This window comes from Punica granatum, chromosome 3, assembly GCF_007655135.1.
Source record: "Punica granatum isolate Tunisia-2019 chromosome 3, ASM765513v2, whole genome shotgun sequence".
In the NCBI taxonomy this organism is placed as follows: domain Eukaryota; kingdom Viridiplantae; phylum Streptophyta; class Magnoliopsida; order Myrtales; family Lythraceae; genus Punica; species Punica granatum.
This window is the reverse complement of record NC_045129.1, coordinates 24,538,658-24,559,054: the sequence shown is the minus strand read 5'-3', so window position 1 is coordinate 24,559,054 and position 20,397 is coordinate 24,538,658. Positions and strand designations below refer to the sequence as shown.

At 52.1% G+C, this 20,397-nt stretch overlaps 1 protein-coding gene across 1 annotated transcript; it reads right to left on the bottom strand.

Annotated features, from left to right (window-relative positions):
* Nucleotides 1–18,401: 18,401 nt before the first annotated feature.
* LOC116200473 (leucine-rich repeat extensin-like protein 5) lies at nt 18,402–19,112 on the bottom strand. Its single transcript, XM_031531322.1, has one exon. It carries the CDS (start codon nt 19,110–19,112, stop codon nt 18,402–18,404), a length of 711 nt encoding a protein of 236 aa, XP_031387182.1.
* Nucleotides 19,113–20,397: the final 1,285 nt, after the last annotated feature.

Genomic DNA, 20,397 nt, shown 5'->3' with positions numbered 1-20,397 from the left:
GCCTATGCAACGCGGCTTGGGAGTGTCCGCCTTCTCGGGGATGCACGATGGACGCACGTGAGAAGGAGTCGCCACTTGCCATTTTACGACCCGAAGGTCGAGGGCCGGCAAATTACCCGGGTCTAGGGGTACGGGGTACACCTAAATGCTAAGGCAATGGTCATGCGGAACCGAAAATTCCGAATTCGGGGGTTCTATTACGTGCGGGCCTATATCCCGCATGCCCTTTCGATACTCTAGTTTGCTAGGCTTGCCGTTTTTGTTTATTTACCGCGTGATTTAGGGTTGCACTTGACCCGCTCGTTTTGACACCGTAAATTCGATGAATCGATCAAGTTGGCCCAAGAGTCCGAAAGATGAGTAGGCTTGTGCATCGAGGAGTCGGTTCACTATCTTAGCGTTACAGTTCATCGAACCGTGATGGTTGAATCCCTACGTGAACCGAAACCACGAGTATCCGAGCTTACTCGCCCTTTGGTGGCAATAGACCAACTTAACCGACCCGGCACTCGGACCTCTCGCTCACCGATCGGGGATCCTTACAAGTAGATGAATGAACATACAAATAGAATTCTCACAATGTTCTCTCGGACAATTACAAAGTATAACCGAATAAGTAAATGGATCCCGATCGGTTTGCATTGGGCTACTATTCCGCTCCGACTCACCGTTATTTTGAACGACCGATAAACAAATTAAGGCAACGCGGGCTCAAAGAGCCGGGGGTCGGGTCCGATCGATCCAACGGTTTGCAGGAGAACCGATTGGTTCCTACTGTATCCGATGGACCGATCGAGTTCCCGGGTGATATCTAAACCCGTTTCACGCACCCAATCCAAATTTGCCTTCCACATAGGCCGCATTCAGAGTGTGACGGTGAATCGAGACTAGATCCCATTCCGCACTCGGGTTGCACGCGCTCGGTGGATTAGGAGGCGTTGGACCTCGTATTCGGTGATTTGGGGCATTAGACCCCGTGTAACACATAACCTATGGGCTCGGGTCCGAATCGCGACAAATCAGCAAATGCAAGAATAAAACAGAAGAAAACTGATAAAAATGATGAAATACAGACAACAACTGATAAGTATCGGTGAATACAGACAAGTTGTATATTAGGCCGAATGTACGTGATTTAATTAGTTATTAACCGGGGTTGGTTGGCAAACAATGTATTTAACCTGAGCAAACATAGATGGTGGACTAGAATAGGGTTCTAAGCCAATTACATGTGTGTGTTTGTTTTAAGATTCTTATTCATTGAGGTGACACTGCGGTTTCACCGAATTAGCCAAACTCGTGTTTTGATTCTAGATTGGAATCTATCATTCCGCCTATCCATTATCTAGTGTTTGATTAGGCCAAATATATGATTAATCCGGTTTTCGCGTTTTGTAACTGAAATAAAATGCTCCCCACCGAATCTGCAATAGGAAGAAAGAAACATCGAAAGTGAACGAAATGGGCCGCGCAAATGAAACTCGCACCTGAACGGGTTGTCCTTTCTCGTTCACGGTTCTAGGTGTTTCCAACTCCCTAAAGCCTAGGGTATCGGTGAGTCATGGAATGACGATTATGCCCTTGGATGATAAAATTGCAATGTCCGTGTATAGATTGGAGATCGCGTTACACGAAGAAGTCTAAGAAGGACTCGCGCGTCTTGACTCGAGCCGCCTCAAATCGGGCCCAGACTCGAGTCATAGCACGTGAGTACTCATTGGACGTCTATTCTATTCGTGTTACGTGTCTCGGTATTTTGAAATTGTGAGCTTTTTTAATGAAAAAGGGCATTCTCGCCGTTTCGTAAATCATCGATGCGTTTACAAATTGAGGATTGATTCGCCCCATTATTTAGACCAAGTGATTCAATTAGCCGGATGATGCGTCCCGTTTATCCCGTTCGTGGAATTATTTGACGGTTACCAATTTGTATCACAACTACGATTTAATGGGTGGTCACCCGAAACTAATACATCTAGTGAGTAATTGATACATGATCGATGAATAAACGACAAGTATAATTACGAAGCAACTCTAAGAATCGACTTCCAAGCGGATGAAAAGGCCGGTCTAGACTCGAGAAGAGTCATGGGACACTCGGTCACATCCCTAGGGAAGTCACCGAATATCTCCTTGACTCATCCCCGGGTCTTGGGCGGTCTCTTACACCGGTTTCAATCGTTTCTTACATTCACAACACGTCAATCAAAATAATGATACGAGTTTCGGTTATCTCGGCACCGTTACAACCATAATCGCATAAAATCACACAACACGCACGAACGGGTTATTCAAACGGAAAACAACAAAGACGGTATCGACTCAACTAATAGCTAAATGGATAAAACACGGGAATCGGCTCGTCTCGAGGTGGAAGAAAGCTTCCCGGACTGAAGTGGCCCGAGGTAGCTCTCGGCCACATTCCTCCAAGGAGGGCCGTGAGCTTCCATGGCCCACACGAGTCGGGAAAATTTCTTCGGCCCCGATTCAGATCTTTTCCCGTCATGCTATCGTGTTACATACGATTAATGATAAAAAAAAACATAGGAACCGACCCTTTTCGAGAAAGGGGAGACCTCCCTAGCCTCGAGTGGGCCAAGGGGACTCACGGGTCTCTCCCTAGAGATTTGGCCGTGAGTCCCATGGCTCAATCCGTGGCCAAGGGAGCCTCTCCCGTCCGGATCCGAGCCGTTTCCCGTCATGGCACGCAAGCTTAAGCATTATACGGACACGGCATGGTCGTACATAGGAGCATAACGGACGTACATTGCATGGAGATGCATGGGAGGCATAGATTCGAAAAAAAAATGGAAACTTTCATGCATTCGGTTCTTTAAATCATGTAAACATCTCATACAAGCAAGAATCGAGGATCCTAGCTTCTCTAAGTTGCAAAGAGACGTTACCTAGCCTCGATGTGCGAGGAAAAGAGTCGGGGAAGCGGCCTTGAGAGTCGCAAGACTCGGCTTGGGCGAAACGGGTTGGGAGACCCGAGAGGCGACAGCCGCGACAGTCCGGGGAAAACGGGTCGGCACGCGAGCTCCGGCCACGGCACGGTGCAAGATCGGTCTTGTTGGACTCCTAAGGGATGGATCTAGACGTTCATGGGTGGTCCCGAACGTGCCAAGCCCTAGATGAACTCGAAACAATGAGAGAAAGTCCGGTGTGAAAGTGAATAACCCGGTAAAAGAAGAAACGGTGAAACGATGGTTGTGCACGGTGGATCGGCCCTCGGATCGGGACCACCTCTTCACGAGGGAGGGTGAGGGTTGTGAGGAACCCTTTGAACATGATGGCACGACTCGGCAAAGTCGTGGGAAGAAATGGCACGTTGTTGGTGGCTCGGTGCACGCGTGTGGCGTCCTAGTGAGCCGATTCTTCGTACGGGCAGAACGCGTCGATGGAGACTTCAAATGAGAAATCTAAGCCCGGAAATGGGTTTAGGGGGTGGAAAATATGTAGGCTAGGGGGTTTGGTGATTTTTGGTTTAGGTCGGGTCGGGTGGTTGCCGGAAAACCGGGTGGTTTTCCGACGGTTTTGGCCGGTTTTGGCCTTGGCACGGGTTGGACGTGATAGTGGGAGTGGGCTGGAGTTTGAGAGGATTCTTGAGAGAGATTGGCTTGAGAGAGAATGGAATTGAAGAAGTGATTAGAGTTAATGAGGAATGGGAACTTATAGGGAGCTCTAATGGTTCGGTTAAGGGAGACTGATTGCGGTTTAGAGGGCTAATGGGGGGCTGCCGAAATTTTGATGGAGATTAGGGAGGGGAAGATGTCACTTGGAGTGTAGGGGAAGCAAGGGAGAAGTGATGGGGGTGATGGATGGGTGATAGGATGTGATGGATGTGAGGGAAATTTGAATTTTGTGGAGGGGAGGGCTTGGAGCGGCCGGCCATAGGGCAAGCCGCGGCTGATTGCGGGCGAGCCGTGGCTTCGAGGGTTGAGCCGTGGCTTGGGGTTGAGTCGTGGCTTGGTGGCTTGGCTTGGCTGAGCTATGGGTCCCATTCGATTAAGAGAAAAGCCGGAAAAAACTCGAGACTCGATTGAACGCGCGTCCGATCTCCGATGCCCAATTAATTTATAGATTTGGAATACCTGAACGAAGAGGATTTGAATGAGCCTAATATCGCCATATGTCGTGTGAACGAACGTTCGGGTGACTCGGCGCCTCGAGAGTCGGTTTTGCCCTGTTCGGACATTCGGAGTGGAGTTGAATGCCCCCGGTCCCCGATTGCTCTTTGTGTATCTTAATATTCGTATTGGCGACCCTTTTGCCTCGTGAGAGATCGTTGGCTCGTCGTCCCCGGCCGAAGACCGTTGGCCCGAGAAGACCTAGGGACTTGCGACCGGGGTTTTCTCAGTGCTCGCTGAATGTCTCGAGGTGTTCGGGAATCGTTGCGATCTCTGTTTTCCGTGAATGTACCCCGAAGATTCACCGGGAGGCATTGGCTACCACTGGAACGTCATTCGAGGAGCCCCGTAGAATTCCGAAAGGTCGTCTGAGACTTGTTCCACGACCCCGGTGGTCCCTGGATGCCTGTAGGCCCGTTTTTGGGGTGCCGTTTACTTGTCAGTGGAGCGGACCTTGGGAGCCTTGTCAAAAAAGGCGTCCGTGAGAGATCGGAGGCGTCCCAGCTTAAGTGGTATGCCCCCGAAATGCGTCCGGACGTGTCGTTGGTCACTTTGGCACTGAGAGGGATTTTTAGAGTCCCATATTGGGCACCTTTCGGTGTTTCAGTGATTCGATGATGAATAGTGCCACAGTGCCGACTCCGCTGTTTTCGGGGTTCCTTGTCTTGTCTGTTCTTCTGACCGCTCTCCTCTGCTTTTCTAGTGGACCCCGCTCTTCTCTTGTCGTTCATGACTCTGTGACCGCACGTTCGCCTCCGATTGTCGGGTAATGAATAGTAACCCGGGCTTTGATCGGGATTCTCTTGTAGGAAGCCGATGGGCCAAAATGGAGTGCTGACAGCTTGCCCCTCTTTGGTTGCATGCTCGGTTAGAGGATGTAGCCAAAGACCATAATAGGCGTCCCCTTTTTAGGCCCGGTGACAGTTCTGATACCGTCCCCCCCCACTGCTGCTCGTACCTCGCTTGGACATGTCGGGACATTGCGCTGGAAATTGAGACCGGGACGGACCCGAAAGAAACTGGGATGGACCCGAAAGAAAACAAGATGGACCTGAAAGAAACTAGGGTAGACCTGAACAAAAAATTAAAAGCCGGGATAGACCCGAGGGGCCAGGATGGACCTGAACAGGAAATTAAAAGCCGGGATGGACCCGAGGGGCCAGGATAGACCTGAACATGAAATTAAAAGTTGGGATGGACCCGAGGGGCCATGATAGACCTCAACATGAAATTCAAAGCCGGGATAGACTCGAGGGGCCAGGATAGACCTGAACATGAAATTAAAAGCCGGGATGGACCCGAGGGGCCAGGATAGACCTGAACATAAATTTAAAGTCGGGATGGACCCGAGGGGCCAGGATAGACCTGAACAGAAATTTAAAGCCGGGATGGACCCGAGGGGCCAGGATAGACCTGAACAGAAATTTAAAAGCCGGGATGGACCCGAGGGGTCAGGATAGACCTGAACAGAAATTTAAAAGCCGGGATGGACCCGATGGGCCAGGATAGACCTGAACAGAAATTTAAAAGCCGGGATGGACCCGAGGGGCCAGGATAGACCTGAACAGAAATTTAAAAGCCGGGATGGACCCGAAACAGGAATTTAGAATTTGGAATTTAAAATTTGGAATTTGCGGAAAACATTGTGCGATATGGCTCGCTTGGCGTTTGGGTCTGAACCGCCTCATGCGCGGTGACTGATGATGATCTCCTATCGTTTGTCCTTCTTTGAACACAGTTGGTTTGGGCGGTGCGGCGCACCCCTCGACGATTTCCGGTGCCTCGAGAACATGGCTTGCCGCGCGAGTCAGACATGAAGTCGTCGGCGGGGAGCATCCCTTGGGGTTCCCGATCGTACCTGTACGTGAGAAAGAGAAGCCTACAAAGGATGTCAGCCACGTGAAATCGTTTAGACTACGATGTGTAAAGGAATCTATGTAAAGATGTGTTGGGGACATAATATCGGTGGCCATTTGGAAGGCGGCCGTGTCCCTATCGGAGAATAGTTTTTCTGAGACGGGTAACCCGTAGAATTATGTGCATAAAGGTAATGGGAGGGATCTTATGGGATCCTCCAGATCAAGGATACATCGATTCGACCCTATCCCGGGGCGAGTCTCGAGCCTGGAGAGTCGAAGAGAGTTTGCTTGCGTCGGAGAACGCTGAACCACTACTCGGTGTAGCTCCTCGGAGAGGTGTTGCTATTCTTTCGTGGTCGAGCCGACATGGTCCCCTAACTTTTGCCTAGGCCGCAATACGCGTGATAACCTAGCGGGGTATTTTATTTGATTTTTTCTCGTATGAATGCTCACCTTTTGCTGCGATCCCCCGTGTTTGGGCGAGATCGCACCTCTAGGGTCCTCTAGCTTTTGCCTAGGCTGCCTCGAAGAGGTTTTCGACTTAGCGAGGAAATGATTTATGCTCTCCTTTTGCCGCGACTCCCCTTTGCGGGATTTTAAGTCGTGCCACTCGTTCCCTAACTTTTGCCTAGGCCGCCTCGAAGAGGTTTTCGACCTAGCGGGAGAATTTATTTTTTTCTCTCAAGAAAGCTTAGTATTGGACAATCGGCGGAAATTGACGCTCGTTCACGAGAACAGAAATGTCTTACAAAGAAACAGGCACGGAGCTCGGCGAATAATAAAAACGAAAACACATACAAGTGCTCATGGATAATACTTCTTGATGGCGTCAGCGTTGACGGGGATGGCATTTTCGGTGCCGTCCATATCGCTCAGAATGACCGCTCCTCCGGAGAAAATCTCTTTGACGACGAAGGGGCCGTCGTATTTGTACGAGAACTTTCCTCGAGAGTCGGGTGCTGTCAGCACCCCATTTTAGCCCACCGGCTTCCTACACGAGAATCCCCTATCAAAGCCCGGGTTACTATTCATCACCGGGCAATCGAAGGCGAACACGCGGCCACGGAGACACGAACAATAAGAGTAGTGCTGGGTCCATTAGAAAAGCCGAAGAGAGCAGTCGGAAGAGCTTACAAGCAAAGAGCCCCGAAAATAGCAGAGTTGGCACTGTGGCACTATTCATCACCGAGTCACCGAAGCACCGAAAGGTGCCCAATATGGGACTCTAAGAATCCCCCCTCGGTGCCAAAGTGACCAATGACACGTCCGGACGCATTTCCGGGGCATACCACATGAGCCGGGACACCCCGATCTCTCACGGACGCCTTTTCTGACAAAGCTCCTGGGGCCCGCTCCACTGACAAGCAGACGGCCCCCCAAAACGGGCCCACAGGCACCCAGGGACCACCAAAGTCAGGGAACAAGCTTCAGATCACCATCCGGAACTCGACTCGGTTTCCCGAGGAACGTTTCAGTGGTCATGAACGTCTCCCGGCGAGCCTTCGGGGCACGTCCACGGAAAACAGAAATTACAACGATCCCCGAGCACCTCAAGACATTCAGGGAACACTGAGAAAGCCCCAGTCAAAGGTCCCTAGGTTATCCCGGGCCAACGGTCTTCGGCCGGGGACGACGAGCCAACGATCCCCACAGGGCAGAAGAGTCACCGAAACGAATGTCAAGACGCACAAAGAGCAATCGGGGACCGGGGGACACTAAACTCCGCTCCGAACGTCTAAACATGGCAAAACCGATTCTCGAGGCGCCGAATGTCCATCCACACGACGCATGGCGAAATTAGGCTCATTCAAATCCTCGTCGTTCAAGCATTCCAAATCTACAAATTAATTGGATATCGGAGATCGGATGCGAGATTAATCAAGTTTCAAGCGTTTTCCGGCTTTTCTCTCAATCAAATGGAATCCACAGCTCAGCCAAGCCGAGCCATCAAGCCACGACTTTTCCCCAAGCCGTGGCTCAAACCCTCGGCTCCAACGTGACAGCCCCAAGCCGCGGCTAATCCCCTTGGCCGGCGGCTCCAAGGAGGCTTCCTCCTTCCCTCCACCACAAATTCAAAATTCTTCTTACACACACTCACATCCATCACCTCCCATCACTCAACCTCTTGCTTCCCCTACACTCCATTTGACATTTTCCCCACACTAATCCCTTGATATTTTTTCGGCAGCCCCCTATGCCATTTCGGCAGCCCATTAAGCCCAAAAAAACGCAATTAACTTCTCCAAAGCGAGTCATTAGCATAGCCTATAAGTTCCCCTTCATCATTTACCCTAATCACTTCTTCATTCCCACTCTCTCTCAAGCCAATCTCTCTCAAGAATCCTCTCAAACTCAAGCCCTCCCCTCCAGCTCGTCTGGCCCTTGCCAAGGCCGAAACCGGCCAAAATCGCCGGAAAACCACCCGGTATCCCGGTGACCACCCGACCCGACTTAAGCCAAAAATCACCAAACTTCCTAGCCTACATATTTTCCACCTCCTAAGTCCGTTTCCTGGCTTAGATTTTCCATTTGAGGTCCCCAACATCACTTTCCAGCCGAAGGTGCAATCAGGTCCCGAAAGTTCTTAGCCGCACACACCGAGCCTTCCGATGTGCCATTTCTTCCCACGACTTCGGCGAGTCGCGCCATCACGTTCAAAGGGTTCCTCACAACCCTCACCCTCCTCCGTGAAGAGGTGGTCATGGTCCGAGGCCCGACCAACCGTGCACAACCTCAGTTTCATCCGGTTCTTTTCTAGCGGGTTATTATTTTTTTTACCGGGCTTTATCTCACTATTTCGTTTGTCTAGGCTTCGGCACGTTCGGGACCTTTCACGAACACCTAGATCTGCCCCTAAGGAGTCCAACGAGCCCAACCTTGCACCGTGCCGTGCCCGGAGCTCGCGTGCCGACTCGCTTTTCCCCAGACTGCCGAGGCTGCCATCTCTCGGGTCATTCAAACCGTGACGCCCAAACCGAGTCTAGCGACTCCCCCGGCCACTTCCCCGACTCTTTTCCTCGTGCACGAGGCTAGGTAACGTCCCTCTACAACTTAGATAAGCTAGGATCTTTGGTTCTTTGCTTGTGTGAAATGTTCGCATGTTTTAAAGGCCCGAACGTATGAAAGTTCACGTTTTTCTTTGGATTCATGCAATCCCATGCATCGTAATGTGTTTTTACTTTCTTGGCTACGTCCGAACATTGTATGATCGTGCATGCCATAGTGGGAACAACCCATTTCGAGGTGGGAGAGCCCCTTGTGGTCCGTAAGGGTCACGGAACTCACGGCCATGCCTCCCGAAGGGATGGCCGAGAGTCCTATTGCCCCTCACGGACGCACGGGGAGCTCTTTCGCCCCGAAATACGTTGCTCCCTATATCTTATTGTCGTTTACCGTGTTTATGACATGTATACATGATGGAAAGGTTCGGGACCTTGACGTGAGAGACCCAAAGGGGTCGGATGTGTCAAGGGAGACCCGCGGCCATCCTCCTTGCAAGAGGGCCGAGAGGTCCCTTGGTTCACCCGAAGCTTTGGAGCTCTTTGCTTCGTGATGCCGTGTGTTCCCGTGGTTTATCTTCGAGTTTACCGCTAAATGATTCAATGCCGTCTTCGTTAATCCTTTGAACATGCTATTTTGAAAGCCTCACATGCTTATTTGTGTAGATTGGGACCGCATTGGCATTGATTTAATGAAACGCACACTATTTTCACGTGCACGTTGCATGTTGTATGCAAAGGTCGGTTAAAATGGACACGGAAGCCCATCGATACTCGAAGTGAGTCATGGAGCATTCGGCCGTTTGTCCTTAGAGACGGCCGAAAGCTTTGGGACCCCCTTTGAGTGAGGGTGGGTTTCCGTTGTCACTTTAAAACCGATCTTTGAAATTGTTCATGGTTATGTTATACCTTTTAGTTGAGAGACGAATCCGAATTATGCATTGGATGTGTTAGACCCGGATGCTTCCCGTTAAAACCATAGCCACAATGCGGAACAATAATCACCGAAGAATCTTACAAACGGGATAAACGGGACGTATCATTCGGCTAAGTAAATCACTTGGACTAAATGATTGGGTGAATCGATCCTTAATTCGTAAACGCATCGATGATTTACGGAACGGCGAGAATGCCCTTTTCCATCAAAATTCACGATTTCAAAATACCGAGACACGTGACACGAGTAGAATTGATGTCTAGTGAGTACTCACGTGCCATGACTCGAGTCCGGGCCCAATTGTAGGCGGCCCGAGTCGGGGTACGAGAGTCCTTCTTAGACTCCTTCGTGTGACGGGATCTCCAATTTATACATGAACATTGCAATTTTATCATCCGAGGGCATAATCGTCATTCCATGATTCACCGATATCCTAGGAGTTAGGAGGTCGGAAACACCTAGAGCTATGAACGAGAAAGAGCAATTCGTTCGGATGCGAGTTTCATTCGCGCGGCCCATTTCGTTTGTTTTCGGTGTTTCTTTCTTCCTATTGTAGATTCAGTGGGGATCATTTTATTTCAGTTACAAAATACGAGAAATCGGATTAATCATACTTTTGGCCTAATCAAATGCTAGATAATGGATAGACGAAAAATTAGATTCCAATCTAGAGTCAAAACACGAGTTTGGCTAATTCGGTGAAGCCGTAGCGACACTTAACTGAATAAGAGTCTTGAAACAAATCCACGCATATAATTGGCTTAGAACCCTATCCTAGCCCGCCCTCTATGTTTGCCTAGGTTAGATACATTGTTTGCTAATCAATCCCGGTTAATAACTAATTAAATCACGTACATTCGACTTAATACACTACTTGTCTGTATTCACCGATAGTTGTCAGTTATTGCCTGTATTATGTCAATTTTATCAGTTTTCTTCTGTTTTGTCCTTGCCTATGACAATTTATTGCGGTTCGGGCCCGAGCTCATAGGTTACGTGTTGCACGGGGTCCAACACCCCAAATCACCGAACACGAGGTCCAACGCCTCCTAATTCACTCAGCGCGTGCAACCCGAGTGCGGAATGGGATCTAGCCTCGAGTCACCATTGCGCTCCAAACATGGCCTATGTGGAAGGCAATTTGGATTGGATGCGTGAAACGTGTTTAGATATCATCCGAGAGCTCAATCGGTCCAACGGTTGTAGTGGGAACTAATCGGTTCTCCTGCAAACCGTCGGTTCGATTGGACCCGACCCCCGGCTCTTTGAGCCCGCGTTGCCTTAATTTTATTTATCGGTCATTCAAAACACACGGTGAGTCGGAGCGGAATATTGGCCCAATGCAAACCGATCGGGATCCATTTACTTATTCAGTTACACTTTGTAATTATTCGAGAGAACATTGTGAGGATTTTACGTGTATATTCACTCATTCACTTGTAAGGATCCCCGATCGGCGAGCGAGAAGTCCGAGTGTCGAATCGGTCAAGTCGGTTTATTGTCACCAAGAGGTGAGTAAGCTCGAATACTCGTGGTCTCGATTCGCGCAGGGAATCGACCATCGTGGTTCGATAAACTGTAACGATAAGATAGTGAATCGATTCCTCGACTCACAAGCTTACTTATCTTTCGGATTCTTGGCCCAACTCAATCGATTCATCGACTTTACGGTGTCAAAACGGGCGAGTCAAGTGCGACCCTTAATCACGCGGTAAATAAACAAAACGGCAAACCTAGCAAGCTAGAGTACCGAAAGGGCATGCGAAATATAGGCCCGCACGTAATAGAACCCCCGAATTCGGAATTCCCGGTTCCGTACGACCATTGCCTTAGCATTTAGGTGTACCCCGTACCCCTAGACCCGGGTAACTTGCCGGCCCTCGACCTTCGGGTCGTAAAATGGCAAGTGGCGACTCCTTCTCACGTGCGTCCGTCGCGCGTCCCCAGGAAGTGGACACTCCCAAGCCACGTTGCGTAGGCTCGCGCATGCGTGCCTTGACGAGATTAAATTCGGGTGCGCACAGGTGCGACATGTAGGACCTTCTTCAGGACGAGGTCACCGGGACTGAACTCTCGGGGACGGACCTTGGCATTGAATGCTCATGCCATCCTCTGCTGGTAGCACTGTCCGTGGCATAGCGCTTTCAGCCTTTTCTCATCAATGAGGTTTAGTTGCTCGTATCACTGCTTTGCCCACTCCGCTTTTGCAAGTTCGGCCTCGGCAAAAATCCTCATGGAAGGGATCTCTACTTCGATTGGGAGGACTGCCTCCATGCCATAGACTAGGGAGTACGGGGTTGCCCCGGTTGAAGTCCGTATGGATGTCCGGTACGCCAAGAGTGCATAGGGGAGCATCTCGTGCCAATCCTTGTAGTTCACCGTCATTTTTTCGATGATCTTCTTGATGTTCTTATTCGCCGCTTCCACCGCACCGTTCATTTGAGGACGGTATGGGGTGGAGTTGCGGTGTCGGATTTTGAATTGTGCACAGAGCTCGTCGATGACCTTGTTGTTCAGGTTCTTGGCGTTGTCCGTGATGATTGTCGCAGGGACCCCGTACCGAGCGATGACGTCGCGTCTGAGAAAACGGGCTACGGCTTTTGCGGTGACCGACGCGAGAGTGATAGCCTCGACCCACTTGGTGAAGTAATCAATTGCCACCAAGATGAACATGTGCCCGTTAGACGCTTTGGGGTTGATCGGGCTGATCACGTCCATCCCCCACATTGAGAAGGGCCACGGGGCCGTCATAGGGCGTAGCTCGTTGGGCGGCGCCTTAATCTGATTGGCGTACACTTGGCATTGGTGCCAGTGTCTGACATGCTTTACGCAATCAGTCTCCATGGTGGACCAATAATAGCCTAAGCGCATGATCTTCTTAGCGAGCATAAGGCCATTCATGTGGGGCCCACAATTTCCTCCGTGCACCTCCTCCATAAGGCGTCGCGATTCGTGTTCGTCGATGCACTGGAGGAGCGTGGAATCAAAAGAACAGCGATATAGTATCTCGCCGCTCAGAAAGTAGTGCATCGTAAGGCGCCTGAGCGTCTTTCGATCGTGGCGATCGGCGAACGGGGGATATTGGCCCGTTTGCAAGAAGTTCTTGATGTCCTCGTACCATGGCTTCACTTCGGACGCTTCAATCGCGTTGCAGTGGGCTGGGCCCTTGGCTACTTCGATTTCGAGAGGTTCGACAATGTTCCCCTCTAAAAATACTCGCCATGGATGCGAGTGTGGCGAGTGCGTCCGCGAGCTGATTCTTCGTGCGCGGGGTGTAGGTGAACGAGATCTTCTCAAAATTCTTCGCCAACTCCTCTAGGTATTCGTGGTACGAAATTAGCTTCGCGTCTTTCGTCTTCCATTGCCCTAACGTTTGGAAGATTGTGAGCATGGAATCACCGAACACCTCTAACTCCTTTACCTTGAAATCAATCGCCGCTTGCAGACTGAGAATGCACGCCTCATACTCGGCCACATTGTTGGTACAGGAGAAATCCACTTTTGCTGCGACCAGATAATGACGCCCGTCCGGGGATATCAAGACTGCCCCAACTCCGGATCCCACGGAATTGACAGCCCCGTCAAAGTACATCTTCCACGTTGGCTTCTCTTCCTCTTCATCTACCTGGAGGATTCCTTCATCAGGGAAGTCCGTGTTAATCGGCGTGTCGTCGTCAATCGGGAATTCTGCTAGATGGTCGGCAATGGCTTGCCCCTTGACAGATGTGCGAGGCACGTACTCTATGTCGTATTCCGTCAACTGACAGCGCCATTTTGCGATGTTCCTCATGGAAGAGGGGCTATCGAGCAAATACCGCAAGAGGTCCGCTTTTGACAATAAGCGGATCGTGTGATAGAGTGTATACTGTCGGAGCCTTTGCATGACCCATACCAACGCGCAACACATCTGCTCGATCTCCGGATAATTGGATTCCCCTTCGGTGAACTTCTTGCTCAAGTAGTATATCGCCCTTTTCGTGCTCGTCGGCTCGTCTTCCTGCCCCAGCATGCACCCTAAGGACTGTCGGCGTACTGTGAGGTACAAAATGAGGGGCCGGTTCGGCACGGGCGGTACCAATATCGGCGGCTGAATTAGGTAGGCCTTGATGGTGTCAAAGGCCTTCTGGCACTCGTGGTCCCACTCCATTGCTGCATTCCTGCGGAACAAGCGAAAGAGCGGTTGGCACTTATCTGTCAGGTTTGCAATGAAGCGTGCAATGTAATTCAGTCACCCCAAGAAGCCGCGCACCTCTCGGACCGTTGACGGCGGGGGAAGCTCTTTGATCGCCTTGACTTTATCCGGGTCCACCTCGATACCGCCCTCACTGACCACGAATCCTAGCAGTTTTCCTGACCGAGCGCCGAATGTGCACTTTGCCGGATTAAGCCGGAGTTTATATTCTTTTAGGCGGTCGAAAAGGCGCTTCAGGTTGACAAGGTGGTCTTCTCCTTCTTTGGACTTGGCGATCATGTCGTTGACATATACCTCGACTTCCTTGTGCATCATGTCGTGGAATAATGTGACCATAGCTCTCTGATAAGTTGCCCCCGCGTTCTTGAGGCCGAAAGGCATAACGCGGTAGCAAAAGGTTCCCCACATCGTAGTGAACGTCGTTTTGAGTTTGTCCTTCTCGGCCATCCGGATTTGATTGTATCCGGAGAAGCCGTCCATGAAAGAGAATTGGGCGTGGCGCGCCGTATTGTCAACTAGGACGTCGATGTGCGGCAAAGGGAAGTTGTCCTTAGGGCTGGCCCTGTTGAGATCTCGGTAGTTAACGCAGACTCGGACCCTTCCATCCTTCTTTTCCACTGGCACAGTGTTTGCCACCCACTCTGAATAGTTGCAGACCTCGAGGAATCCCGCATTGATCTGTTTGACGACTTCTTCCTTGATGCGGAAAAGAAGGCTAGCCCGCTGTCGCCGTAACTGTTGCCGTTTGGGCAGGAATTTCTCGGTGTCGAGCGGGAGGAAGTGCTCGACTATTGAGGGGTCTAAGCCGGGCATGTCGGCGTAAGACCAGGCGAAGACCTCTTGATATTCCTTCAGGAAGTCGATTATCCGGGTTCGTTGTGTAGGGTCGAGGGCTGTCCCGATCTTCAGGGTGCGAGGCTCTTCTTCGGTGCCCACGTTGATCTCCTCCGTTGGCTCGACCGAGGTGATTTGATGGTCTTCGAGGCAACGCAACCTCTCTTCTATCTCGGGCACTTGATTGTCCTCGGGAAGCCCTTCCCCGAAGTATACGGGTTGGGACTCACTGAGTTGCTCTCGGGATATGTTCGAATTGAAGCATCGAGGATTTGGATTCGAGTGGAGCCTGGAAATTCGAGAGAATCATCTTAGAAAATTTATAACGTTGCGAAATAGAGAATAGGAGAGGGAGAAAGAATGCAAGGGAATTCAAAAAGGCGTGAGGGATTTCATTGATGTTGTGTGGACAAGAAGCCATAATAGAAACCCCTTTCCCGTCGTGTGGCGCATGGCTATGCCGACATGCGGGGAACATCTTATACATAGATAGGCCTTACACATCGGCAATCACAGCCGAGTAGCGCGGGATTGAGGTCCAGTTGTCTAGCTCCTCGTTTTCCTGCGCCAAGCGGATGTGAACCCCTAAAGGAATCTCCTCGGTGATGGTGCACACGGCTGACGGAGTGGCAGGAGTGTCGTCGGAGTCCGAGGAAGGGCCGTCAAGGGTGCCCCCGATGGTGTGTGAAGGCCCAGGGAAGAAGCGAGATAGCGGGGGGACTGAAGTGCCCTTATTGAGCCTCCCGTAGTATGCGGCGAGGTGGTGAAGATGGTTGCCCTTGCGGGCCTCGATGATCTCATGACAGGAGGGGCGAAAACCGAGTCCCCTCCTGCGTTTGTATCCTTCGACTTCAATAGGGCGGCTGATCCCTTGCCCGCGCGCCCCGAGGCCGGTGCCGGGAATATAGTTGTTGCGCAGGAGAACCTTCCCTATCATGCGGTCGGCACGGGATGGTCCACTCTCTCCGTAGTCCCGGATGACGGAGATGGTTTCGAATGAGTGGAACGGGAGGTTTTCATCGTCCCCGACGCTGATGTAGGGCACCGCCGTCTCCTTGTAGATGGCGTAGTCCTCCTCTCCTTTCACCGTAATGAGCTTATCCTCTACGATGAACTTCAGCCGTTGGTGCAGAGAAGAGGGGACGGCACTAGCTGAGTGGATCTAGGGCCTCCCGAGCAACAAGCTGAATGCGTTCGGGATGTCAAGCACCTGGAACGTGATGCTGAACGAGCACGGGCCAACGTCTATGAGGAGGTCGATCTCCCCGTTTACCTCCCTGCGTGAGCCGTCGAAGGCTCGGACCACTGTTTTGCTTGGGCGGACTCGATTGAGATCCACGTTCATCTGTTTCAGGGTAGCCACTGGGCACACATTGAGAGCGGACCCGTTGTCAATCATGACCCGGCCGATAATGTAGTTGTTGCACTTGCAGACAATGTGCAACGCCCGCGAGTGTGACCAACCTTCTGACAGGAGCTCGTCGTCCGAGAACGAGATGGTGTTGGAGAAGATGGACCCGACCGTCTCCTCTATCCTATCTGGGGGTGTTTCCTTCGGGACTTGTGCCGCGGTCAGTACCCGGAGGAGGGCCTCCCGGTGAGGTTCCGAGCCGAGGAGGAGGGCAAGCAATGAGATGTGGGCCGAGGATTTGGCCATTTGCTCGACCACTTTGTATTCGCTTGCCTTCACGATCTTCATGAAAGCTTCGGCCTCCTCCTCGGTCACCTTCTTGGACGGGAAAGGCGAGCTTTCGGGCGTCGCCCCGACTTCAACGGCGGGTGCTTTCCCCTTGTCCTTGGCCGCCGGGCTCTCATACACCCGCCCCGAGTGTGTCACCCCCATGACACTAAACTGCTGCTCGACACTCCCAACACTTCCTTCGTAGGTCCAGGGGACCTTGCTATCTGAATACGGCTCCCGAGCAGGGATGTCGACAACGAACGGGGCCGGCGAGGCCACGTGTCCCGTGAACCCGACTATGAGTTCTTCGGGAGTGTAATTGATCACGAAGGGGAGGGGGTTCTCCTGCGCTTCTTCGTCCCTCCCCGAGGCGCATATAGAGATCATGTTGATAGAAGGCCCCGAACTCGGCCTATGGTCCGGGAGGGGGTTGGCCTGCACATTTGGGGGCCTGACGGCGTTGAAGGTGAGTCTGTTGCTGTCAATCCTCCTCTAAATTTCGTCCCGCAACCTCCAACAATTGTCGAGAGTATGCCCCGGCGCGCCCTGATGATATTCGCAGTGCTTGGACTGATCCTGAACGGACGGGTCGAAGTTCGGACCCGGGGATATCGGTTGAATCTGATTCCCCGCCAAGAGTTGCCGATATATGTGAGAGAGAGGAGCGGGCAACGGTGAGTATTGTTTGCGGGGTAGGCTTTGCGTGCCGCCGGCCTGTTGACCATGCGAAGTAGGGTTCTGTTGCGCCGGTGGAGGAGCTCTCGACACCGGGGGTCTGGGTTGAGAGGGCTGAGTGGAGGCGGGTGCAAAGTGGTCGTATGGTTGTGAGGTCGTCGTCGGCGGGACCGGTGGGGCTGAATAGTAGATCGACTGAGGTTGGTGCTGTGGAGACGGAGGAAAGTAGGTAGGAGCGGTGGTCGGTGTGGTCGTGAGATTCACCGAATATTGTTGGGGCGCCTGATGTGCCGTATTGACGGCGTTTACCGAAACTTCCTTCGCTCTCCTCCCGCCGGAAGGCGACGGCGCCATGGGGGCCTTCTTTGATGACTCCTCCCCTTTGCTGGCGGGGTCCTCCATCCTTCCGAGCTTGATCCCTAAATCCAGCTTTTTCTCGGCCTCGATGAGGTCGAAGAACGATGAAGTGTGCGCCAACAGGTGTGAATAGTACACTCCCCTCAGTGTGGAGTGAAACAACTGGATCTGTTGCTCTTCACTGATTGGATGGATGTGCTTCGCCCCTTGGGCACGCCACTTGGTAGCGTATTCCTCGAACCTTTGGCCCCGTGCCATTTCTTTCGTGCTCAGCTCCAGAAGGGTGGGAGGTGTTTCCGCACAATATCGGTATTGGTCGGTGAACTTCAGGGAGAGGTCCTCCCACGTCGGGATGTCCTCGGCCTTCAGCGACATGAACCAATCGAGGGCCGATCCTGACAGGCTATCCTGGAAGGAGTGGATGACAAACTCCTCGTATTCCCAATACTGCAACATCTTCCCTCGGTAGTGGCGGAGGTGGTGGCGTGGATCCATCGTGCCCTCATAAGTCTTGAACTCCCGGACCTTGAACTTCGGGGGCAGCCGCATACTCGGGAATAGGCTGCAGTCGCCATAGCGTGCGTCGGGACGAGCATCACCTGATTGTAGGGCCCGTATCGTTTCTTCCATTCGCTTCAATCTACGCTCCTATTCAACGTCGGCCTCAGGGAAGAAGTGCGTCGGTGAGGCGAATTGGGTCGCATGGGTCGGCGTGCCCGGTTTGTGGAAGGTGGTGTTTATAGGGGGCGGTGCCTAGTAGGAGAGGCCTGCGTGAGCTGTAGAGACGGATAGGGAGGAAGCTCCGTGGCTTGAAGATGAGTCGGAGCAGGTGCACTGGACGCCGAGAAAACTATCGGCGGAGGTACTGTGTAGGCCATAGCTAGGGCCGGTATGGAAACGAGCGGAGGCGCGGACAGGACGTGCTCCGAGGATAGGAAGGTCGCCGGTGGAAGAGGGATGGCCGTGGGGGCCGACGGCGGTGGAAATTGGCCGGTGAAGGGGTGGACCGTGGATGCGTGCAGCGTTGGCAGTGCGGGAGCCTCAATGTTCTCTGGGGCTTGGGTTGGTGGAGCCCACGGGGTTGGATCGGCCGTCGGCAGCGGTCCTGGTGGAGGCGTGGAGCTCGAAGAGGCTCGGTTAGATCCCTTGAGTAGGGCAAACAGCTCCGCCATGTTGGCGGCCATGCTTGTGGCCAATTGATTGACCGTGCCTTCGAGTGCGGCGATGCGGGCTTGGTCCTCGGAGGCAGAGGGCGTCTGTGAGGTCTGTGCATGGAGCGCTCTTGAAGACGTCAAGGGCGGGAGATATGCCGGAGGGGCGCCTGAGTATGCCGGGAGTATGCCCGCAGGGGTCAGAGGCGGCGGAGCGTGTGTTAGAGGTGGTTGAGAAAGAGTCGGAGCCGGTGGGTTGACTTCCTCGGAGATGTCAACTCGATCTTCTTCCGTCATTCTAAGACTTTGACGAGTCGGATAACGGTGCGACGCCAGTTGTGATCACCTGGAATTCCAAAAGTATGTAAGGGCCCAGCGATATTCTGAATGACAAGTGCGGAATAAATAAGATAACGAGATGTATAAGATGCATGAGTTTTCGAAACGCTAATGTCATTACATTGATCAGATTCGAGTTCCATAATTTTACAAAATACAACGCATGGAAGAAAAGGGAACATAAACGTAAAGCCGACATCCCTTTGCGCTCGGTAGCCGCTTGAAAGCGGCGTAGGTTGGAGACTCGATTGAACGCGCGTCCGATCTCCGATGCCCAATTAATTTATAGATTTGGAATGCTTGAACGAAGAGGATTTGAATGAGCCTAATGTCGCCATATGTCATGTGAACGAACGTTCGGGTGACTCGGCACTTCGAGAGTCGGTTTTGCCCTGTTCGGACATTCGGAGTGGAGTTGAATGCCCCCGGTCCTCGATTGCTCTTTGTGTATCTTAATATTCGTCTTGGCGACCCTTTTGCCTCGTGGGAGATCGTTGGCTCGTCGTCCCCGGCCGAAGACCGTTGGCCCGAGAAGACCTAGGGACTTGCGACCGGGGTTTTCTCAGTGCTCGCTGAATGTCTCGAGGTGTTCGGGAATCGTTGCGATCTCTATTTTCCGTGAATGTACCCCGAAGATTCACCGGGAGGCATTGGCTACCACTGGAACGTCATTCGAGGAGCCCCGTAGAATTCCGAAAGGTCGTCTGAGACTTGTTTCACGACCCCGGTGGTCCCTGGATGCCTGTAGGCCTGTTTTTGGGGTGCCGTTTACTTGTCAGTGGAGCGGACCTCGGGAGCCTTGTTAGAATAGGCGTCCGTGAGAGATCGGAGGTGTCCCAGCTTAAGTGGTATGCCCCCGAAATGCGTCCGAACGTGTCGTTGGTCACTTTGGCACTGAGAGGGATTTTTAGAGTCCCATATTAGGCACCTTTCGGTGTTTCAGTGATTCGATGATGAATAGTGTCACAGTGCCGGCTCCGCTGTTTTCGGGGTTCCTTGTCTTGTCTGTTCTTCTGACCGCTCTCCTCTGCTTTTCTAGTGGACCCAGCTCTTCTCTTGTCATTCATGACTCCGTGACCGCACGTTCACCTCCGATTGCCGGATGATGAATAGTAACTCGGGCTTTGATCGGGATTTTCTTGTAGGAAGCCGATGGGCCAAAATGGGGTGCTGACACACGGCCGAGCAGGACCAGCAGATTTGCAAGAAGCACCAGTGAACGGACTCGGCTAACTTGCGAATC